General features: G+C 47.7%; 1 protein-coding gene across 1 annotated transcript in view; it reads right to left on the bottom strand.

Annotated features, from left to right (window-relative positions):
* LOC119385373 (monocarboxylate transporter 13) overlaps positions 1-25,625 on the bottom strand; it is a 77,393-nt gene that overhangs the window by 15,536 nt on the left and 36,232 nt on the right. The window contains exons 5-6 of the mRNA XM_049413969.1: positions 23,672-23,835; positions 12,193-12,373 (exon numbers count right to left, since the gene is read on the bottom strand). Of these exons, the coding sequence (XP_049269926.1) occupies positions 12,193-12,373; positions 23,672-23,835 (345 nt within the window). The remainder of the gene's footprint in view (positions 1-12,192; positions 12,374-23,671; positions 23,836-25,625) is intronic.

The following is a 25,625-nucleotide window of genomic DNA, read 5'->3' as shown; positions in this document are numbered from 1 at the left end:
TGAGCTTGTTGATATCAATCTTACGCGGGATTCACGATTCGCTGTGCCTAAATATATGTTCACACCGTCAGCTACCACAACGCTTTAATCATGATCATGGGCGTTAGTCTTCGCGATAGAGACATGCTGTCAACATGGGTGCATCCACGTCAAACGGTGCTATAGCTGCCAAACACGAATAGACATCGTACAAGCTCACATATATCACTACACAATAAGCACTACAATAAACGTGAAGACACGTTTCACTTTCGTGTTACACCGATTCCTATAACGGAGAGATCAGCCATGCTTTTTTTATCACATGAATGCACGTCACCGCAAACCTCTTATTATCAGAAACAGCGTGAATCAGCTAAATACCGCTATGATAACCAATGGCATACAGCAGGTAGGCAAGTGTTAACCACCAAAAAAAAAAAAACAAGAAAAGAAATGATCGAGTCATGTCACGTCCAAGAAGGCAAATTCAGAATCTGTTAGCAGAATAGACGCCTGGCTGACGCACTTATCGCCTCCTTTCTCAATTCGAAACGCTTCAATTATTTCTCTTGTTGTTCGCTTCCCGTGCTTGTCGATTAATTCTGTGTCACAAAATTGTCAATTATTTCTGTTTCTGCGCTCCATCTTGTGTCCTTTCTCAGTCTTCGTGCTTATTGCTTGTTTCATCATGAATATAAAACACTAATGCGCGGTTTAGTGCGTACTCGTAATTCTGACGTCACCAGTTTCGCGGTTTTGTGGCGTCGCGTGACAGGCAAGCTATTTTAGCGCCGACCAACGTTGAATAACCAAGAGCGAAGAAGTAATGGCAAGGAAAGGCAGTATTAGAAATAATTTATTACCTTGATCTTCTACCTAATATAAGTCATTTAGAGATGGGACGTTTTAGCGCCTTTGGTTGCATCGCGTTACGAACAGGCGCTGTGGGCATGACGCAGAAGACTTAAACCGATCATAAACAGCAATTGCCTTATACGAGACAGAAAAAAAAAACGGACAACTTTGTTTTTATGCCAGTCCAGACCTAGTCGATGCAAGTGTGAGGTTCTGACGCTTGCATAGCCATGTTTACTGAGAGGAAGAGTTGTAAGGGCACACTTGCCCTCCTTGCCCCCGCTTTTAGAAATAAAAGGTGAAAGTACGACGCCGAAGGTGCCATTCGTTGATCTTTATAATCTTTTAGTTCCCATTCAATACTTTTTCCGTAAATTCATATCGACGAAGCTTGCTCTTCTTGCTCATGAGGGTAATTACAAAACTAAATGTCACAAAGTGGCACACGGCCTATTTTTAGACTTCTCCAAAGCCGTTCACTTCGTCAACCACAACGTTTTGTTAAGAATGTTGGAATTTTATGGTACTGGATGCCTAGCAAGTTTTTGAACCTCATCGTATTTACAACGTGGAACTAAGAATGTAATATTTGCAGGTGAATTCTCAGATGCAGTACCTCACAGGGAAGCTCTTTGTGACCTTTCCTTTTACACTCGCTATTTAGCATATCCTAAACATTCATAGCAAAGCTAGATTTGTAATCTCTGCAGATGGCGCGACTTTATCTTTTTTTAGAAATTAAGGTTCAGGGCTAGTAACAAGGGTTAACACACCCAAACTGGTATTAATCTGCCTTGACGAACGCATGCTATGTGATAAACACATCACGAGTATGATGAGTAAACTCTGTAAAAGAATTGGTATTTTACGCAAAATAATTTTGTGTGCCCTACATCAGTCGGCGCGCTTCTGCACAAGGCTCGTTTTTACAAAATAAATATTTCGCCTTCCTCGTTCGAGCAATAACCACCAATAAAAATATTACCAAGTGGCGCTGTTTCAAAACCGCATAGTTTATGCAATATGAAATGCGTCGTACATACCTTTTTCAGTTGCCTTTTTATAATAAACCCTGCACCATTTAGGTTAATTCCATGTACACTGATAATGTTCCAGAAAATACAAAGTTGGGCTAGTTGATAATATTACTGAATATATTAACAATAATTATAACATGGCAGAATCACTAGGTGGACTAAAAGCAAACAAAACAAAATGTAGAGGCAAACCTCTAGACTGCCAAGTAAAGTATGTCAGTACTAATTGAGGAAAACCTAGGCTGCAGTTTTTGTTACCTCTGTTACTAAACGCAATTAAATGTAACAACTTATTGATAGAAAAGAAATGTCACCACTTTATCTACGAAATGTACTACTGAGAGCGACACAAGTAACATATGCTCATATGTAATCATTCTTGCAGTCACTTTAAAATGCGTTGCTGGGCTAGCTGGTGCATGGATAAATTCTAGCAAAGCGGCGCATCAAAAGACAAGTAGAAGAGAGGACGATCAAGTGAACTTGTTGCCCGATCTCTCGTGCTAGTCTTTTCCTGCGCTTCTCTCCATGTATTTATCACTTTTTGAAAATTCTTAATAGTTAATGTTTAAACAGTCGTGGCTGCAAATACTGCTCATATTTGCTTTTAAGACGCAAAGGAATACAATCACAAGAAAGGATATGGGACAGAGCGCCCCCCGTGTCCCTTCTTGTGATTGTGCTCCTTCGTGCTTAAATGCAAACATGAACGTACACCAACTCGTCGAACGAAAATTTCTCTAAAAAATACTCCTTACTTGTATGATACGGATGTGCATGCTTGTTCTGAGGCATGACTTGTAAAATGTATTGTCCTTTTTTATCATGTTGCTGCCATCTGCATATATATATATATATATATATGTGTGTGTGTGTGTGTGTGTGTGTGTGTGTGTGTGCGTGTGCGTGGTTGGAGAGCCCCCCCACTTGTGAAGAAGTTGGTACGCCACTGCCAGTTACACCAGAGCAGTTATTTTGCAAACAATGATTCCCAGAATCTGTAAGGAGCTTTATGTTACGATGCCTCAGCTGCAGACAAAACCTCTATTTCTAAAGGATGTGATGACGAAAGCCATCCAAATTTATTTCAGATTGTACCAGTATATAGTGTTTACTACAATAGACACCGTAGAACAACACAGCGCCGGGCGAATTTGCGCAAAAAACACGGACATGAAGGAACATGATATATATATATATATATATATATATATATATATATATATATATATATGGTACGTAGATTATGAAGAGTCTGTCTTCGGTTGCCCTCTCCCACGGATAGACGACACCCTGGATCGACTCTACAACGCGAGGTACTTTTCGTCGATGGACCTCAAGACCGGCTATTGGCAAATCGAAGTCGACGAGAGAGACCGAGAGAAGACTGCCTTTATAACACCAGACGGCCTCTTCGAGTTCAAGGTTATGCCCTTTGGTCTTTGCTAGGCACCTGCGACGTTCCAGCGCGTTATGGACACCGTGCTGGCTGGACGGAAGTGGCAGACTTGCCTTGTGTACTTGGACGACGTCATTGTGTTTGCCTCAAGCTTCGACGAACACCTCCGGCGCCTTGACACTGTACTACAAGCAATCAAGACGTCTGGCCTCACCTTGAAGCCTGAAAAGTGCCGCTTTGCATACGAGGAGCTGCTGTTTTTGGGTCACGTGATCAGCAAGGGTGGTGTTCGCCCAGACCCGCGGAAAACAGCTGCCATCGCTGCCTTCCCGCCCCCACCGACACGAAAGCCGTGCGCCGTTTCCTCGGCTTGTGCGCCTACTACAGGCGCTTTGTCAAGGAATTTTCACGAATCGCCGAACCGCTAACTCACCTCACGAAGACCGACGTGTCATTCAAGTGGGAAACGGCGCAAATCGAAGCATTTGAAGAACTGAAACGACGCCTTCAGATGCCTCCTATACTAGCACATTTCGACGAATACGCCGATACGGAAATCCACACCGACGCAAGCAGCGTAGGACTCGGCGCCGTCCTTGTGCAGAAGACTGACGGGCAGGAAAGGGTCATCAGTTATGCTAGCCGGTCGCTATCAAAGGCAGAAACGAACTATTCCACAACAGAAAAGGAGTGCCTAGCGATCATCTGGGCTGCATCCAAGTTTCGCCCCTACCTCTACGGCAGGCGCTTCAAAGTTGTGAGCGACCACCACGCATTGTGTTGGCTAGCTAACTTGAAGGACCCTTCAGGTCGCCTCGCACGGTGGAGCCTACGACTTCAAGAATTCGACATTACCGTCGTTTACAAGTCCGGAAGGAAACACTCCGACGCTGACTGCCTGTCTCGCGCCCCCGTCGACCCACCGCCGCAGGACGACAAGGAGGACGACTCCTTTTGGGAATCATAAGTGCCGACGACTTCGCCGAACGACAGCGAACGGATCCAGAACTCAGGGGCCTTGTGGAATACCTCGAGGGCAGGACCACCGTTGTTCCGAAGGTATTCACGCGGGGACTGCCGTCATTTTTCTTGCGCAACGGTGTTCTCCTAAAGAAGAACTTCTCACCGCTTCGAGCCGATAGCCTTCTCGTGGTACCCTCGACATTGCGGCCAGAGGTCCTCCAGGCTCTGCACGACGACCCGACGGCTGGACACCTGGGTGTTTCTCGCACACTAGCAAGAATACAGGAGAAGTACTACTGGCCGCGCCTTTCCGCCGACGTCACTCGTTACGTGAAGACCTGCCGGGACTGTCAGCGACGCAAGACACCGCCCACTAGGCCAGCCGGACTTCTGCAGCCTATCGAGCCACCTCGACGGCCGTTCCAGCAAATCGGGATGGACTTACTGGGTCCGTTCCCGACGTCCAATACCGGAAACAAATGGATCGTCGTAGCTACAGACTACCTCACCCGCTACGCCGAAACGAGGGCCCTGCCTAGAGGCAGTGCCGCCGAGGTAGCGAAGTTCTTCGTTGAGAACATCGTCCTGCGTCATGGCGCCCCAGAAGTTCTCATCACCGACAGAGGTACGGCGTTTACTGCTGACCTAACTCAGGCAATACTGAGATACAGCCAAACAAGCCACCGCCGGACCACAGCGTACCACCCACAGACAAATAACCTGACCGAGCGGCTAAACAAGACCATCGCCGACATGTTGGCCATGTATGTCGACGTCGAACACAAGACGTGGGATGCCATCCTTCCGTATGTGACCTTCGCATACAACACGGCCGTCCAAGAAACGACGCAGATGACTCCGTACAAGTTGGTCTACGGAAGGAGCCCGGCGACGACGCTCGACGCCATGCTACCCAACGTCACCGACGAAGAAAACCTCGATGCCGCCGCTTACTTACAACGTGCCGAAGAAGCTCGACAGCTCGCCCGCCTGCGCATCAAGACCCAGCAGCACACCGACAGCCGTCGCTACAATCTTCGACGACGCTTCGCGGAATACCAGCCCGGCGACCGTGTTTGGGTCTGGACGCCGATACGCCGACGTGGGCTTAGCGAAAAACTCCTTCGGCGACACTTCGGGCCATACAAGGTTCTTCGACGCCTCGGCGCTCTTGACTACGAGGTGATCCCGGACGGCATTACGAACTCCCAGCGACGCCGCGCACGACCTGAAGTCGTCCATGTCGTGCGCCTTAAGCCGTTTTTTGCGCGTTAGCGAACCTGGGGACTCTATTTTTCTTCCTTTGTTATTGTAATTTATTTTTGTATGGACTTGTTTTTTTTTCTCTCTTCTATGTTCTTTCACAAGCATCGGGACGATGCTTTTTCAGAGGGGGGCAATGCCACGCCCACTTCTTGTCTTGTTTTGGTGTATTCGGGTTTGACCGGCAGGGACGGTTATCAACGCTCGACGCTGTCCGCGAAGCATTGTTCGAGAAGCTTCACGTCTATAGTAGATCGTTCTGTTAAGATTGCGCCCCGCCCGCGAACGTTCCAGCTTTGTCTAGAGATAACGCCGCCACCAGCGATATTGCTGGAAAGTTCGATACCGCCTGTATAAAAGCCGACGCGATTGACCGCTTGTCAGTTGATCGACGGACGACGCCCTGTTCGCCGCTGTATTTGTACAGCGTGTATTGCTGTAGTTATAGTTCTCATTTTCCGGCCACAAGTTCGGCCAAATAAACAGTTTCATCCTGCAAACGCCGACTGCTGTCTTCATCGACGTCACGACCACGTGACAATATATATACATACATATATATATATATATATATATATATATATATATATATATATATATATATATATATATATATGGTACGTAGATTATGAAGAGTCTGTCTTCGGTTGCCGTAAAATAATTAGGAAAAAGGTATACGCTTCTAAAAAACTGTTTATTTGTCGACGTTTCGATCGGAGACCGATCTTCATCAGATCCTGATGAAGATCGGTCTCCGATCGAAACGTCGACAAATAAACAGTTTTTTAGAGGCGTATACCTTTTTCCTATATATATATATATATATATATATATATATATATATATATATATATATATATATATATATATATATATATATATATATATATATATATATACCGGTAGTTACGGTAGTTACGACCGGTAGTTACGATTGCAGGTTAGCGGTTAGATAGCCAACCTCAAGTTTATGCAAGTTCATCGATGGCCTTTCAACACACTTTTGATCAAAAATTCATGGCCGCTACGCTCCTGTCATTTTCGCACACGAACTCGATACGTCCAGGCGGAAACACTTTGACGCAGCTAACGTAATATTGAAGTCACGATTTGCCAAATACCCGTTAATTAATTAACTTACTATTGATTTCAGGACATTTCTCATATGGGAAACTGGTAAGCCATAAAATTTATGGCATTCCACTTCTTTAGAAACTGCAGAAGTTGCGCGCAATCTCAGGCAATAATCATCCAATTTTGCTATGAATATCGAAACCAAGTCTACCCGGCGCACAGGAAAGGTCACCTGTCACATTAATCCAGAACTATCCTTGACGAGAAGTGTGGAAATTTCAATGAAGGTTTCATGCTCAGGGTGGTCCTAGGCAGCACCTCTGCAGAACCTCATGGTTCAAAGAATGGCTGAAGCATTTATTGCTGCTTAGGTTTTCGCGGCACTGCTGCCACTAGTGCATAACTCCTGACCGAGACCGGCAGTTTCATAGCGCCCTTTTTTCTGCACTGGAATAGCTGCTCGGTATACAAATCACATAACACCACGGGCTGGCACCCAGCGAGCAATGATTTGTCCTCCAGGATTTGAACCTGGGAAAAGGCGAAACAAGCAGGAGAAACGTGACTGTGATGATGTGGATTGTGTGGCCCGTGACGGGGCGAAGAGGGAACGGCAGTTCTGCTCTGCGGTACGCCTTGGAGGAGAAGACGACGAAAAGGAAGCGCGAGCAGGTCGTGCGGCTCGAGGAGTTGGAGCGCGACACGGTTGGAACGGCAGCGGCTGGTCGGCGGTTCGGGTCGCCACATCGCTTAACCAGGCGTCCGGCAGCCTTTCGGACCTCGTGAGCCTGGCGTCCTGCTTCGGGCTGCGTCACTCAACCAGGCGTCCGGCAGCCATTTGGACCTGGTGAGCCTGATTCTCGCTCTGGGCCCGGTGCCGACACGGAGACCGGCAGCCTAGTCTGTTCCTGGCCTGAGGTCCTGGTGCCCGAGTGGTGTCACGAGGTGGCCGTGGCTCATGTTGGCGACGGGCAGTTAACCTGCACTGTAGTGGCCTGGTGATCTACCGGCCCGCAGTGCCACCATCACCACCACCACCACCTCGCCATGGTCAAGGCAGCGACTGTTGACTGCACAAGGAATACCAGTGACGACCGACCTCGCCACAGCGGCAACAGTTCATAACAGCGAATAGGACACTTTGTGTGACGAGGCGCGTAGGAAGTTTAGAATGTAAATAAGGAATGCTGTAGTGTGTTGTGTGTGAATCGTCAGAGTTATCGGTTGTGTTAAAATCTGTGTTGTGCGTACAGAATCACCTGACTGCCGGTTGAATTATTTCGGATCCTGGGCCCACATTACACCATCACAAACTTGGCGAGCCTGCCAGGATCTTCCAGTAACATCTCGAACGCGGAAATCACCAGTCAGGTGTGTGCACGCAGCACAAGACGAGCGACATGGATCTCAATAAGTTAGCGGCTGTAGCAGCTTAGTTAGGCTTGTCTGGCGCGGAACTTCGCGAATGGATTGAGCGAGAGCAAGTTAGGCAGAGAGATGAGCGCGCAGCTGAGAGAGAAGAGGTAAAAGAAGCATCAGAGAGGCAACGGTTAGCGGACGAGAGGCAGCTGCAAATCCTCCAACTTAAGCTCCAGCTTCAGGAAAGTGCTCAAAGTCAGCCATCTGCGGCGGCAGCACTCGCGCCGTCGGCAAACCCATCATGCCTGAAACCGCAGAAGTTGCCACCGCTATTTGACGAGCGACGCGATGACCTGCATGCGTATTTGTAGAGGTTTGAACGCGTAGCTATGGGACAAGAATGGCCAAGAGATAAATGAGGAGTAGCCGTAAGCATGTGCTTAACTAGTGAGGCACTCACTGTCATTGGCCGAATTACTGCTGACGAGGCCCTCGACTACGATAAAGCGAAAAAAGCTCTACTTCAGCGCTTCGGATTCACGGCACAAGGATATAAGGACAAATTTCGGAAAGCCCGGCCTGAAGATGGCGAAACAGGGAAACAGCTAGCAGCAAAGGTCGCAAGCTACTTTGACAACTGAATTGAGATGGCTCACGTGGCCAAAACATTTGAGGGTCTTCGTGATCATGTCATAGCTGAGCAATACTTATGTTGCTGTAATCCAAAGCTGGCCATCTTCCTGAAAGAAAGAGAATGCAAAACCCTTGCATCCCTTTCAGAGTGCACCGACCGCTTTCTCGAAGCCCAGGGCGTTAATAACATTGGTAGAGTTGCAGACGATGCAAAGGATGCAAATAAACCCGGTGCTGTGTCACAGAACAAGCATCAATCGATTTGCTTCATTTGCAACCGCAAAGGGCACAAGGCATATTAGTGTCGAGAAACATTAGCAGATTCCGAGAAATGCAAGTCATGCGGGCGCCTCGGACACAGAACGTCTGATTGCAAGAATCAGGCTACACAACAGGTGTCCTGCGTCATAGTAGAAATTGAGGGAACGCGAGATTCAAGATGTCTCGCTGAGCCCACGAGGAAGACTTGCACTGCAATTGAATGCCGCAGGACGGAAAAGAAGCCGCCAAGGTCAGCAGTTGACTGCATGCCAGTTGTCCAAGGACGAGTACTGGGACAGGTAGCACACGTCCTGAGAGACACGGGCAGCAATACCATGATCGTACGGTGTGATTTGGTTCCCAGTCGATGTCTAACTGGAAACACCGGGAAAATGGTGCTGTTGGATGGCAGCTGCAAGAAACTGGCCGAAGCGCGCATCTGGATACACACACCTTACTTCATAGGAGACGTAACTGCACTATGCATGAACCCTATATATGACCTTGTGTTGGACAACATCCCAGGAGCCAGGGAGCCGCACGAGCCAGATCCTGACTGGGAGTATCCGGACTGGTCAACGAAAGCCAAAGCCTTTAGTGTCACGGAGGACAGCAAGACCAGAAATGAATCAGCAATGATCAGAGGAGGACCAACGCGGCAGACAGCAAAGCGACAGCGGTGCAAGTACGGCGAGAAGTGTTTCAGGATAAACGCACAGCACCTCAAACAGTTTAGTCGCCCCAACGTCAAATTTTACGAAGCTTCCTAGGAGATGAAGATGAGGACAGAGGGTAGCGATGCGGGCTTGTTGGTCTGTCATGGTTCTTTGATGTGAGCGCGAAAAGACAAGGACGAAGGGAAGAAGACACACACACTGGCGCTACTGTAGCGCCAGTGTGTGTGTCTTCTTCCCTTCGTCCTTGTCTTTTCGCGCTCACATCCAAGAACCATGAGGACAGAGACGAGAGTCACAATTAAGACAACGGGAAGCGGGTTCGGAATGACGAGCGAGTGTGCCGATACGGAAATGCATGATTTAATAGGAATGTTCAGCACTTGAGGAACTTCAAGCACCCACCCGCAACCAGTAAGAAGAGACAAATCACATTGTGCCTTGGAGAGAAAAACAAGAACAAGACTTCATCATGTACAGCTTCAATACGGCAAGGCTCGGACATCACGCGGACGCTCGTGCTTCGCGCGCGCGAGTGTTCTAACACGCGTCTAGGCACTACACTTGTCCAGATCAGTGATAACTGTATTACGACCCGTTATTCCTGTATGTAGTTACACATATAGACCCTTGCTGAAATATGGTGAATTTGCATATGTAAACCACTGTCGACTTTTCAGGAACAATCCGCACGTACCAGAACTCACGCATCGCCATCTCCTGTGTTGGTTAGAATAGTTGCAAGCAACTATCTTAAGTGGGGGGAAGTTGTGATGATGTGGAATGTGTAGCCCGTGACGGGGCGAAGGGGGAACGGCAGTTCTGCTCTGCGGTACGCTTTGGAGGAGAAGACGACGAAAAGGAAGCGCGAGCAGGGCGTGCGGCTCGAGGAGTTCGAGCGCGACACGGTTAGAACGGCAGCTGCTGGTCGGCGGTTCGGGTCCCCACATCGCTTAACCAGGCGTCCGGCAGCCTTGCCGACCTGGTGAGCGTGGCTTCCTGCTTCGGGCTGCGTCACTCAACCAGGCGTCCGGCAGCCATGTGGACCTGGTGAGCCTGATTCCCGCTCTGGGCCCGGTGCCGACACGGAGCCCGGCAGCCTAGTCTGTTCCTGGCCTGAGGTCCTGGTGCCCAAGTGGTGTCACGAGGTGGCCACGGCTCATGTTGGCGACGGGCAGTTAACCTGCACTGTAGTGGCCTGGTGATCTAACGGCCTGCAGTGCCACCATCACCACCACCACCACCTCGCCACGGTCAAGGCAGCGTGACTGTTGACTGCACAAGGAATACCGGTGACGACCGACCTCGCCACAGCGGCAACAGTTCATAACGGCGAGTAGGATACTTTGTGTGACGAGGCGCGTAGAAAGTTTAGAATGTAAATAAGGAATGCTGTAGTGTGTTGTGTGTGAATCGTCACAGTTATCGGTTGTGTTAAAGTTTGTGTTGTGTGTACAGAATCATCTGACTGCCGGTTGAATTATTTAGGATCCTGGGCCCACATTACACCACCACAGTGACACACATGATTACAGTGATCCAGTCGTGCGTGCCACTTCTATCCTCTGTGGCTTACCTTTTGGCTGTTTCAAACCCTCAAGAATATGTACCAACTGACCCAAATCGCAACCCTCCAGCAATGGCGTGGTCGAGCGCCTTCACCGACGACTGCACTGATTGCCGCGGTCGATAGACAGCACAGGGATGAGAGGGCTGTACATAGGCTGTACATGAAACTCAAGGAAAATCTCAGAGTTGGCGCAGCCGAAATGCTCTATCAATCCACGTCCCAGGCGAGTGACCCAGAAAAACACTCCGCGGGTACCCTCGCTGCACTTCTTGAGGCTACATTGCTGGGTAGTCATGCTTCCGCATGACGAAAGGGCACAAGCCAGCGTGTGTTTACCTTTCCTACAACAGCCACGCAGGTCGTTCAGCACCCGACTCATCAAGCCACCACTGGTCCCTTCCAAAGACTGCCTTTCGTGTGGTACTGCACTCGAAAAAGCTTCGAGTATTGACTTGCGCGGCACAGAAGAGGCAATGTCTTGCGACTGCACGCAACCACGGCTATCTTTTCTTGAGGAACAACTCTTCCTTTCCTTCATTCTTTCTTCGCTTAACACTGCAGTCGAGGGGAGCTCTCTTTGTAGGAATTCCCTGTCGGAATGCTCGCCTATTTAGCCAGCTTCCCACCTTTCGGCGAGTGATCTTTGCCGACGAACAGTAGCGTAGTGGCTATTTTTCCTGATGAGGCAGGCCCACGCTGCTTGTCCACTGCTGAAGTTCCGTGGACTGACAGGCTTTTGTATCTCTACCCATTCGCTTCTTCAAGACGACGGTGCTCTTTCCCGGCGTCTTGGTGGGCCGATTTTCTTGTCAATGAAAGCCACACTAATCTCGAACTCTTAAGACGCAGTTCTTTCCTCCCTCGGAATAAAATGCCGCACACAGTTTAAAATGCCGGCTCAAAACACTCTAGGTTTCCAAATAAACCCGGAGTCCAGTACTACACCTTGCCTCAAAATCATAATGCTGTTTTGCCTTGGCTTTGCTAAAACATTCCCGTGGCAATATTAACTACACAATTACCCTTTCATAATCGAATACTGAAAGTGTTCTATTCTTCTATTCTGCCTAATAAGTCTTCTATTTTGCCAAATACTGCCGGATGACAATAAGGTGTACGCACGTCTGTCTCACTGACACCCAGCTCGGTAACCGCCCGTGAGGTGAGGAACAGGTAAGGCACACTGTAGCCGATGCCGCAGAAGATGCGCGACAGCGAGAACATGCGGAAGGCTCCGTCTGATAGCAGCCGGAAATTGAGCATCTCTCCCAGCACAGCAGCCATTTGGTAAGAAAACAGCGCCCTGCAGACAGGCAAGAAACACAACAGATCATTCCAATAGCTAAGGGCAAGCAACTAGATCACCCGTTTTCCAGTCACAAATACCTTCGGACATCTTATTTCGTTTGCTGCACTTAGCACACCGATTCTACGTCTACTTATCGGTAGTAAGCAGGCCCATCATCGCCCTAACCATCGTCGTCGACAACTTATTTTATGTCCATAGCAGGACGAACGCTTCTCCCAATGATGTCTAGTTTGTCCTCAGTTTTGCTACCTTGTTTCATGTTATGCCTAAAATTTTCTTAATTTCATCAACGCACCTTAGCCTCAGTTATAATCGGCTACTTCAGCTGTTTCTTATTATTCATTCCGCTGCTCTAACTGATCAACTGATTTTGTTCTTCACGTTACGTGGCTTTCCCACGCCCACTTTCTTCTCTTTACGCTAGATAGGTTTTCGACGAACCCTATTTGTCCCGTGATCGAATCTTCTGTCGTTCAATCTCTTTATGTGAACATTATCATTTCTCTCTCTCTCTCATCGCACACTGAAATCTTAACTTCTTGCCTTGTTTCTTTGTTAATGTGCACGTTTCTGCCCCATGTGTTAATTACCCTGGCCATACGCAATGGGTGTACACCTTCCGTTTCAGGGACAGCGGTAACCCAGCTAGCACAAAAGCGATCTAAAGCTGCTACGGAGTGGATTGGCCAAGACGAAACGAACGTCTTCCAACGAGTTTTAAAAATCCGTTTATCCGACTCTATCGGTCGTATTTCTCCGCTAATGTCCGGCCGGTATGCAATTTCAAAAAGTTCTACAATCCTACTTTAAGAACGTCCAAGAAATATCTTCTTTAGGGGGATATTCAACGACCACCGCAAACCTTGAAAAGTAGGAATGGGATCCTTCTACAATCCGGATTGTAATGTCCATTTTCTTTTTTTATGCCCCCTCTCCTTACTAACCTTGTTTCTCTTTCCCACGTTTCTAGTTTTCTCGATCTCCTCTTCAGAATATGCACTCTCTTTCTGGTATACATTCGGGTCAGGAGAACGAACGGCTGCCGGCAGGTTATTCGCCCTTGAATGATGCGGAAGGCACGACTACAGCGGCAATATTTTTGTGATATCACGAGTGAAATTACAAGAACGGCCATGAAAAACACGCAAATCTCGTGGGACCACTGTTCACAGCAGGGAGAGGATGTGTGGAGAACAACTTGGCTGCCTGGATTTATACATATTGTAAGAAACTCGTGTACAAAGAGAAGACGCATTCTATAAAAGTGGTACGACTCGAGTAACAAGAAAGCATAAACTTGTGTTGAAGATCACTGGCTACAAAGGTTTATCTGAAATGTTCGTGCAAAGCTGCTTGTTCACACGCACTAAATGCGCAAAAGTGACAACCCACAAGAAATCAGTTGCACAAACGGTGCTCCCATAATATATTCCAATTTGGTAGAACAGTATTTCAAAACTGAGTAATGAAACAAAACACAGAACAAAGGCGGCAATTGTGATGCAGGTATCAGTTCCCTATGAACAAGCTTATAAATAGTGACAATGGAAACTTCGTTTCGAACACTGCACAAAATAACAATGGCAAAGGTTAAAATCATCTACTTATTTAAGTGAGAAATGCCTAAATAAAGGCCCAAGTTACACATATAATGGCAGCAAAGCGCATGTACAAACAATTACCAGAAGAAATATTGCACAGCCTAAAATGAGGTACATTGGTGAGCATGGGTATGGCGCCCGCCTCGCTAGCGCCACTTGCGGATGACGTCACGTGAGTACCTCCTAACGAATGACACATAGCATCGTCCACAAATTAGAAGGCGCAACGATTATTCGCCGAAACGGCTCACCCCCGGTGCGACTTGCTGAGGTTGCCAACACACACAGACACTAGCAGAAGTCCACAACTGCTTTAATAACTTTTATTACCTCTTGTTCTCTTTAACATCCCCCAGAAAAAGAGTGGAACTCAAATCTTTTGAATCTAGCTTTATTCCTACGAAAAACAGCAAATAACCCCATCAATAGAGAAGTCACAATTTAGTTGGTGTAGAGCTTGTTTCTAAACATGTAGGCTGAGTACCATCTGCAAATAATTGGAGAAAAGAGAATTTGGTAATATACATTACTATTATGCCCTCATGAATTCGAAACTCATAGAAACGCACCCAAGCTCTCGTTACATGCATATAGTACTGTGCAAGAAACGATGAACTAGTACACTGTCGCAATGAACATTCTGTTTTCCACAAATGTGTTGCAGTGACACGAGAAAGCACATGAGTCATGCATAACTTCTCCGAATTTCGTACGTGGCACGTGCAGCTTCCGCTAATTTATATCTTCAAACCCATCAAGCGACCAATGAAAATCATATGCGCGGTCAGTTTACTAAAATCAGGTGAAGTAATAAAAATAGTTGCGTTCATGTGCGTTCGAACATGAACGGAAACTATAGGCCGCATTTATGTTTGCACAGTTTAATCATGTATTATGCATGAATTACGCACTCACGTACTCCTGAAACATGTCGCACATGCAACCCGTGATGCAACGCAACACATTTTTTCGTTCATATTTTCATAGTTCTCGAATACAGACTGCAATGCAAAGAAAGCAACTTACATTCAAAAATGACAGAAGTCTGTGGTTTATTCGGAATCCGTAAGTCCAAAGAAAAGTAATCGCATATCAAGGTGGCCGCGTCCATCTCTCCGATATAGGCGATGCGCAAAGCGCCGACGACGCCATCTGCCGCCACGGCTCGGAAGCGCTGATGGGTCCCGGCGAGCAGTGTTCCCGCAAGCGTCTAGGCGAGTGCACGGATGGATGTGTTTTCATCGTGATTTAACGACTCTGTCGGGCCTCAGCGATGTCGAAAAAAATCACAGCATATCCACGGAGTGAATGATGATGAGTGGGCGAAGCTGCGGAGGTTCATCGGTAAACCGTGAATCTTCCGTGAATTCTGCCCAGTACATCATCACCGACGTGAGATCGGGCGCGTTTATACTAAAGGTTCGATGAGAGTTATGATGACTTGCAGCTCACTTTAATTTTACACGTACGCTGTGAATTTTCGTTGTTTAATCACGCACAGGAGAAATCGCACACACGCACTACCTTGGAGGTCAAAATTTAGTGCCTATATATAAGGGGTGGTCAGTGAACGGTTGTGCAGCGCGAGCGGTCGGTTTTTTCAATCAATACGCTGCCGCGACGCTGCCTCCCGACGCTGCCTGCGTCGGCGCCGCTGCGCCGCGAGGCAAGATAGGGGGTGGGGGGGCCGTAGGAGAGGAGAAAGAGGGGGAAGCGTAGAAGAGGAGAGTGCGATACATATCACGTACTGTCGCAGCGCATAGTCTTTAGGGAGCCTTCATGTGTGCGCGACCCCTCCGTTTTTAAGACTGGTTACACACTACTACGACGGGGACGAGAGGGTGCCGCTATAAGGAGCTTCGTCCCTAAAATAACTGCTGCGTTGCCGGCTGCGCACACACACAGAAAAAATCGCCAGGAACGCACTTCTACAGGTTTACGGTGCTATTTCATGAGCGAGAGCGACGGTGGCGGAGGATTGCTGCTGTACGACGTAGAAAGTAAGCAATCGCGCTTTGTTTACGACTGTGTTAGAAGGATTACCGTGTTTTTATTTCTCCATTTATGTCGCTACGTCTTCAGTGAACGCTACTACGTTTACACTTGGTCGCCTCGCCTGCATTGTAGACGCTATAATGCACATGAGGTTGTTATTACTGATAAGACGCGATGCCTAGGCTCTCTTGAAAAAAATCACAGCATATCCACGGAGTGAATGATGATGAGTGGGCGAAGCTGTGGAGGTTCATCGGTAAACCGTGAATCTTCCGTGAATTCTGCCCAGTACATCATCACCGACGTGAGACCGGGCGCGTTTATACTAAAGGTTCGATGAGAGTTATGACGGCTTGAAGCTCACTTTAATTTTACATGTACGCTGTGAATTTTCATTGTTTAATCACGCACAGGAGAAATCGCACACACGCACTACCTTGGAGGTCAAAATCCAGTGCCTATATATAAGGGGTGGTCAGTGAACGGTTGTGCAGCGCGAGCGGTCGGTTTTTAGGGGCGATGATGATGAAAACATTCCTTTATTAAAATTTAAAGAAAACGGGGAGGGTCCCTATTCCGGGACTCCTATGGCACAAACTCCTTATAGCGGCACCCGTTCGTCCCGTCGTAGTGTGTAACCAGTCTTAAAAACGGAGGGGGCGTGCACACATGAAGGCTCCCTAAAGACAATGCGCTGCGACAGTACGTGATATGTATCGCCCTCTCCTCTCCTACGCTTCCCCCTCTTTCTCCTCTCCTACGGTTCCCCCCCCCCCCCTATTTTGCCTCGCGGCGCAGCGGCGCCGACGGAGGCAGCGTCGCGAGGCAGCATCGCGGCAGCTTCTTGATTGAAAAAATCACATTATATCCACGGAGTGAATGATGATGAGTGGGCGAAGCTGCGGAGGTTCATCGGTAAACCGTGAATCTTCCGTGAATTCTGCCCAGTACATCATCACCGACGTGAGATCGGGCGCGTTTATACTAAAGGTTCGATGAGTTATGACGACTTGCAGCTCACTTTAATTTTACATGTACGCTGTGAATTTGCATCGTTTAGAAAACCATTGCTTTAGAAAACATCTGGCGTCTTTCGTTAAGCAGCTGGCGTCTTTTCGTTTTGCTTTAGAAACATGTGGCGTTCTTTCGTTTTGCTTTTACAAAACATCTGGCGTCTTTCGTTGGTTTATTTCATCAATCAACGGCGTTTTGAACAATATTTTTATTGTTTAATCACGCACAGGAGAAATCTCACCAGGCACTGCCTCGGAGGTAAACAATGGCTGCTAATGGGAATGAGAGACAGAAGAAGTCGGCTTTTAGCTAACACTTACACTTCTACTTCTACTAACGTTTTATTTATTTATTTATTTATTTATATAAATAAATATAAATAAATATAAATAAATAAAAATAAATAAATAAATAAAATAAAATACTAACGTTTCCTACTGGAACATGCCAATGGCTGCTAATGGGGAATGAGAGACAGAATTCGGCTTTTAGTTAACGCGCACGCTGCCAATTTTTTATTGTTCAACAACGCACAGGAAAAATCTCCCACCGGCACCACCTTGGAGGTCAAAGCGTAAGACTGGTTACGCACTACGACTACTACGACTACGAGGGACGAACGGGTGCCGCCTTAAGGAGCTTCGCCCCTAAAAACCGACCACTCGCGCTGCACAACCGTTCACTGACCACCCCGTATATATAGGCACTGGATTTTGACCTCCAAGGTAGTGCGTGTGTGCGATTTCTCCTGTGAGTGATTAAACAATGAAAATTGACAGCGTACGTGTAAAATAAAAGTGAGCTGCAAGTTGTCATAACTCTCATCGAACCTTTAGTATAAACGCGGCCGCTCTCACGTCGGTGATGATGTACTGGGCAGAATTCACGGAAGATTCACGGTTTACCGATGAACCTCCGCAGCTTCGCCCACTCATCATCATTCACTCCGTGGATATGCTGTGATTTTTTTCAATCAAGACGCTGCCTCGCGACGCTGCCTGCGTCGGCACCGCTGCGCCGCGAGGCAAAATGGGGGGGGGGGGGGGGGAACCGTAGAAGAGGAGAAAGAGGGGGAAGCGTAGGAGATGAGAGGGCGATGCATATCACGTACTGTCGCAGCGCATTGTCTTTAGAAGGAGCCTTCATGTGTGCACGCCCCCTCCGTTTTTAAGACTGGTTACACACTACTACGGGACGAACGGGAGCCGCTATAAGGAGCTTCGCCCCTAAAACGAATGGCGCGAAGCGCAATGCCAGAGAATGCGGGGCAGGTGACGGCTCCTTTACAAAAGCGCCGTGGAATCACACGTGTGCTGCACGAAATCGGCTGCATGCTACCCAGGGGCGTAGCCAGAAATTTTTTTCGGGGGAGGGGGGAGGGGGGGAGTTTAACCATACTTTATGTATGTTCGTGCGTGCGTTTGTATGTGTGCGTGTATATGTACGCAAGCAAAACAGAAAAATTTCGGCGGGGGAGGTTGAATCCCCAACCCCCCCCCCCCCCCGCCCTTGGCTACGCCCCTGATTCTAGCTAATGATGGCAATGGAATATGATCACCGGTGCCTGCGTACGGCTCACAAAGGGGGTGGCTTGATAGGATCCACCGAGAGGATCCCATTGGCACGTCGGTAACGTGATAACGCAGACGCTGCGTGGCGGCACAAGCGGCGCTTCTGCATCCCAACCGCGCTCGCCCGCTCCCTAAAAAAAAAGAAAACGAGAAAGAAAGAGCATAAACAAGAAACAGCTCAATTCGCTTAAGAAAGGTCGAAATAATAAGAGATAGCTTGCTTTTACTTATGACAACAAAATACATTTTTTTCAGCGAAATTACAGGGGGTCGACGGACATGCACCGACGTTCTTATCTGAACACACCCAGCGAATACGTAACCAAGCTGCTATGACAAGCTAGGTGACCACCAGCTCCGCAGTGACTCAGTCCCGCGCCACTAGCGCAAGCTGCCGAGACATTTTTTCACAAGTTTATCGTGCTGGTTTCAAAGTTTTACCAACGCTGACCCTTCGCGTGCATGGCCGCACCCGTGAAATCCATGCGCCGGTGCGACAGCGCTCCCTCAAAATCTACTATATAAACACATGGCACTTAAACGAAGCTGTGTCGAGAAAAAAACGTTGGTTCATGCGTCAACGCATGCAGGCATTAGTGATCAGGACATTATAAAGAAAGCGGTGTACTTACGATGAGCTCCACTTCGTAGGGAAGCTTGTTGACGCTAGTCTGTGGCAAACACTTGGCGCGTATGGTGACATTGTCGTCCAACACAGCTGTGACATCGGACACATGTCCACTATTATAAAGTGCGGCTCCTTTGCGCACACTATCGCCGCAAAAGTAATTATTTGGGAGGCCCAGAAGCGGAAAATCGCACGCACGCACTTCTGTCACGCTTGCAGTGAAAGGAGGCGTCTGCTACGCGACCCGCCAACGGTTTCAACGGCCGCCGCTACGCGGCTTGCCCCCCTATAGGCGCTGCGTATCGCGTATAGAAGAAAGGCAGTTGCGAGAGCACTCCGCACGCAAGACGAAGCGCGCATATCGCCGCAAGGAATCTTACGGGACTAGGCCTAATCGTCAAAGAGCGTAACAGCCGCTCCACAGAAACATATACAGTAAAGCTTCACTCGAACGAACTTCAAGGGACCCCAGGAAAAAGTTAGTTAAAGTGACACTTCGCTGAATTCAAATAGCTATGTCGGAACTTTTTATCAGGAGCTAAAGAAAACATGAGTTCCTGGGATGAATTGTGAACTCTTTTACTTTCGATTGTGATCATTTGAATGTGAATATCTGCCTATTCTCATGGTTCGGCTCCGTGGTTACTACCTGTCCTAAGTAGACGTACTCCTTTACAACTTCCAGTGTCTCTCCACCTATCGCAGAGCGCTGTTCTCTGCCAAGATTGTTCCACATTACTTTAGTTTTATGCATATTAATTTTCAGACCTACTCTTCTACTTTCCGTATCCAGTTCAGTAATCATGAGCTGTAATTCGTCTCCCGCGTTAGTCATCAATGCAATGTCATCAGCGAATCGCAGGTTACTGAGATACTCTCCATTAACTCTTATCCCTAATTCTTCCCAATCTAGGGCCCTGAAAACCTCCTGTAAACACGCGGTGAATAACATTGGAGAGATCGTGTCTCCCTGCCGTACGCCCTTCTTTATTGGGATTCTCTCGCTTTCTTTATGGAGGACTATGGTGGCCGTGGAGCCGCTGTAGATTTCTTCCATTATGTTTATGTAGGCTTCGTCGATGCCCTGATTCCGCAGTGCCTGCATGACTGCTGATGTCTCCACCGAGTCAAATGCCTTCTCGTAATCGACGAAGGCTATGTATAGGGGTTGGTTGTATTCCGCGCATTTCTCTATCACCTGATTGATAGTATGAATATGGTCTATTGTTGAGAAGCCTGTACGAAATCCTGCCTGGTCCCTTGGTTGATTTAACTCTAATGTCGTATTAATTCTGTTAGCAATTACTTTTGTAAATAGCTTGTAGACAACGGACAGTAAGCTTATGGGCCTGTAATTTTTCAGGTCCTTGACATCCCCTTTCTTATGGATCAAGGTAATGTTGGCATTCTTCCAAGATTCTGGTATTCTCCCCGTCGAGAGACACTTCGTATACAGGGTGGCCAGTTTTTCTAACATAATCTCTCCACCGTCTTTCAAGAGTGAAATAACTAGAAGAATAAGGATGGGATGGGGCTCATTCGGCAAGCATTATCAAATCATGAATGGTAGTCTACCACTATCTCTCAAGAGGAAGGTATATAACAGCTGCATCTTACCGGTACTTACCTACGGAGCAGAAACCTGGAGACTTACAAAGAGGGTTCAACTTAAATTGAGGACGACGCAGCGAGCGATGGAAAGGAAAATGATAGGTGTAACCTTAAGAGACAGGAAGAGAGCAGAGTGGGTCAGGGAAAAAACGGGGGTTAAGGACATCATAGTTGAAATCAAGAAGAAGAAATGGATATGGGCCGGGCACGTAGCACGTCGGCAGGATAACCGGTGGTCGTTAAGGGTAACTGACTGGATTCCAAGAGATGGTAAACGCGTGAGGGGGAGACAGAAAATTAGGTGGGTAGATGAGATTAAGAAGTTTGTAGGTATAACGTGGCAGCAGAAAGCACAGGACCGGGTTGATTGGCGGAACATAGGAGAGGCCTTTGCCCTGCAGTGGGCGTAGACAGGCTGATGATGATGATGATGATGATCTGCCTATTTAGCATGTTTTGAAGAACGCAGCAGTCTTTTGCTGCCCTTGTGCACCTAAGACTGCAGTGGTCATGAATTGAGTCACTGTGTCCACCGCTCTCATAAACCTCCTCCGGCAGAACACTCTGCTGGGTAGAGGAGGATTTCACTTTTTCGAAGTGCATCAGTACTCCTTTAGCTGAAATTCTTGGCGCTTCCTCTACAAGGATTATTTCTTCCTCCTCATATTCTTCCTGAGGTAGGACGCTCCCTACAATCTCTTCTTGAGACAGAGTGGCGCATGTCTCAACACGAGAGTCACAGGTCACATAGTCCTCAAAACGCAAAGCGCTGTCTGTACCCAGCTTTACTGCGATAGCATTTACATGGACAGTCTCGACGGGGTTTTGCCATCGCCGTCGCCGTCATGTCCCGTATGAAGTCCAAATTGATAAGATATCCCCCCGCGCATCGTATGTTCTGCGGGTAAAAGCGCGCGAGCGGGGGCGATGAACGCGGCCGAAGCAAAGATCAAATGAGCCGGCCCATTTCCGTCGCTCGGATGGTACATGCGATAACAGCGAGTTTTAGTATAGCGGGAAACGCTTACGTTAGCGTTAGCGTGTGTCTAAACGCTAACGCTAAAACGGAACGCGCTGCGTGTCAACTGGTGGTCTTTTAGTACAGCGGAAGGCATTCCCGCTGACGCTAACTCAAGCACATATGGCGCCATCTAGACATAAAAACACTAAATGGACTGTAGAATCCACAAAAGCCCCACCAAGTCGAGCTGATCCAAAGTCACCACTGTTGCGTCTCCATGTCGCGTTTGCAGAAGTGCTGAGTTCTGACACGTTGGTATTCTAGGCACTATAGTTTCTGTCGACAAGCCGCGTTCGAGAATTCTTCAAGACCCCTATTACCTGGCCTTTTTAAGCTGGGACGCATCACGCGTCACATTCATGCACTGCCGCGAAAGGCATGAAGGGAAGCGATGCCGGACATGTATGTGCTTGACTTGTGGCTGTATCTTGGAAAGAGGTGACTAAAGACAGCGTCGCCATCTCTGCGCTGCTACAGAAAACATGAGCGAACCTTGCAAACAAATCTTGCTAAGCCTTCTGCAGCGCAAATCCACTTTGTATCTGAAAAACGGAGCTATTTTATCGGCGGTGCACGGTTGGCGAAGCCTCATTACTCAAATCGAAATCAAATACGAACATTATTAGGGAATGAATAAGTTTAGTAATGCAGGACGACGGCTACAAAGATTCGAAGTGGACGGCTCTCGCTTCAACAGGCACCGCCATCTTGCCCTACGTACGGGATCTCTTGCGTGCGTTAGCGTTGAACGCTATATTCCAGAAATAGCGTTCGTACGTAAGAGGTCGGGCTACGTTTACGTTCTGCTCATGCGCAGTTAGGAGCACGCAACGCTAACGCTAACGCTAACGCTAAATCCTTGCGTTTGTTGTTATCCGCTATACTAAAACTCGCTAACATCACCCCGCTCGGGAGGCCTGCCATCGAAGCAGACAGGAAAAGTCCCGCCCGTATTTAACAAGCATGAAAAGATGTCAGGGGGGAGGGGGTGTCGCGCGAGCAGCAACTTTGAACTTTGAATCTAAGCACGCGCGGTCGCGATCGTTGGCGCGCGCGCTATCTCGACAGCCATCACAGCGGGCGGCTCGTATACCCTTCCATGTGCTGCGCTCTCAACGCGAAGTAACTATGCGGAGAGCATCTCTCCCTGGAGCGGCCGTATTCTCTTACACCAGCGTTTTGTAGTTACGCGAGATCGGATACAAAACAGTTAGCTGCCAGCCTCACTTCGTATAACACTAGAATTTGTTGCTATCGCATTCATTGCTTCGCCCTTGCGGTGAAACTATGACTTTTTCCGGACAATTTATGATTAACCTCTTCAGCGTTTCTTTTTTAAGTTTTTCTCTCTACAAAGTTGTTTGCCTGATAGCGCCTCTGACTGGCGTTTGCCAGTGTGGTTTAGCCATGGAGAAGAAGAGCGCGAATGCTACTCAACGGCGCAGAAGAGCGGAGAGGCTCAACTCATCGGATCCCGAATTAGTTGCCTGGCAAAATAATTATACATGTGCCACATATGTATACCATGTGTGTGTCATTGGAGCAGCAGTAAGCATGATAATCAAGCTAATCCTAGTTAATCAGGAAAGCTAAGAACAATCAGCTGAATATTTGATAACGCTACGTTATCCTGGCACAGCCGAGCTAAGCCACTGCAACATTTTTTTTTTCTTTTTTAAGGGCACTCCTTGCTTAATCGTCGGGAAGGTAACAACATTCAACATGCTACAGTAGCTTATAAGCATGGCGACCTCACCTTTCAAGCGCTATGACAAACAATGCAGTGAGAGAACATGTCCTAATTGCGAATATGTCGTTTCCAATCCTTAGGTGCTCCTTGTGGTGGCTCACCTAGCAATTATGTTGCGATTGTCGACGAGTGTGACGATCTGCGAGCGGCGCTCTGTTCCCTCGAGCAGCGAGCTGTCGGCCGAGAAGAATGCTGCCGTCGGTTGCCGTTGGTCGTCGGGCAACGAGCCTTCGTAGAACAGGTCGCGCCGGAGCCGAATGCGAGACTGCGTGTTCAATGTTATTGCAGTTAATAGAGAGTTTGAGAATTGGGGCCCCAAGGAGCTTGGGGATCCAAGAAGCTTGGGGACCCAAGAAGCTTGCGAGCCGCCAGGACGCATGCGCAGAACCCAAGCCACTCTTGTGCTCTTGCGCTCGCCTTGACCCGAGATGCAAAAATTGAAAACTAGCGTGGGGCCCCAAGGCGTCTTAGGTCACCTGCGAGAAGACACAGACGTCGCGCGGGCCACGGCGCAGTAAGGCCCGCGTCTCGCATGATTTTATATTTCGTCACGCATGGCGCTCCGTGCGCTTGACCCAACGCAGCTTGCGTTGGCCCAATTCTCAAACTCTGCTGATCATCCGAACGGAAGAGCAGGCTGCCCAACGCATCTTGGGGGTCCAGCGTCTTGGGTCCCCAAGCTGCGTTGGGTATGCTGCACTTGCGTTCGGAGGGTCAGCAGAGTTTGATAATGGGGTAAAACGCAAGCTGCGTTTGGTCAAACGCACGGGGTGCCACATGTGGCGAAATTAAAATTCGTAGCCCGCGCTGCGTCTGCGTCATCTCGCTGGCGACCCAAAACGCCGTGGGGGACCGACGCTAGTATTCCATTTTTGGGTCTTGGGTCAACGCGAGCGCAAGAGCTCAAGAGTGCCTTCGATTCTGCACATGCGCCCTGGTGGCTCGCAAATTTACTGTGTCCCCAATTGTCAAACACTCTATTTATTTACACCTCATGGGATTTCAGTTTCTTCTTTGCTCTAAGCTAATGACAGGAAGGGGGTGGGAGGTGGCCTGGCAAAATATTTATTGTGCGTCGGCTTAACAACGTTCAGGGGTATTGCATAGGGAGCGGTCATGTAGGCTCCCTAGTATTGCATATACGGCAGGCCCACCTGGTATACATAAATGAAAGTATGTCTGACGTATTGCTCTGGTTTCGGAATGCCCCGCGTTTTGATACGCCCGGCATAGTACGCGGAACATTTAAATACGTACTCGTCTTAAGGTGGTAGGCCACCTTCAAAAGTCGAATTTTCTTTCACGAGGTCGATTTTTATTTTTTTATTTTTGGTCACTCCCAAACATACAAAAATATGTTGCAACAAACATTATCCTCCTATCGTCATTAGTTTGCAAGTTACAGCAAGTTTTCCATACCCCATGCACGTATAGCGAAGCCTAAACCACATTGTGTTTTTTCGAAAGTGTTGTTTCTTGTATATTAGTGATATTTAAAATACTTTATAAATTTTATTGAGACTCTTACACAAGAGGATGTCATTAAATATACCTGTGTGTTTCTAATTGTTTTTAAATGTCTAAAAACGGGCACAGGGGGGACTCACATCTCTTGCAAGCTCTGAAATTATTGTTTGCGTTAAATTTTGTATAGTAGTTTACAACGTATAAACCTCTGCAATGAACTAGAATAAAAGAAATTGATGTATTATTTTTAAATTTTCAGCTAGTTTTGCAAACATGTTCAGTCGAAATTGGCTCTTTTTCCCTGTCTTTTTTTTTGTTTGTTTAACATTATTTCCCTGATATTTACTGCATCATATTTATCCTAGTTCATTGCATAGCTCCAACCTTTAGTTACGCACATGCCAAAGCTTTACTTAATTAAGCCACCCATTCGCCACTTGTCACAGCTGGCGTGACTACCATTTTTAAGGCAATTTTTTACAAAGATCACCTCCAAAAAATAAATTGTCAATATTTTGCACTATAAACGGCTGGGTAAGTTAAATAAGACATGCTTGTTTTGAAGAAAAAGTTATTTCAGCGCTGGCT

This window comes from Rhipicephalus sanguineus, chromosome 3 (genome assembly GCF_013339695.2).
Source record: "Rhipicephalus sanguineus isolate Rsan-2018 chromosome 3, BIME_Rsan_1.4, whole genome shotgun sequence".
In the NCBI taxonomy this organism is placed as follows: Eukaryota; Metazoa; Arthropoda; class Arachnida; order Ixodida; family Ixodidae; genus Rhipicephalus; species Rhipicephalus sanguineus.
This window is presented reverse-complemented; position numbering and strand designations above follow the sequence as displayed.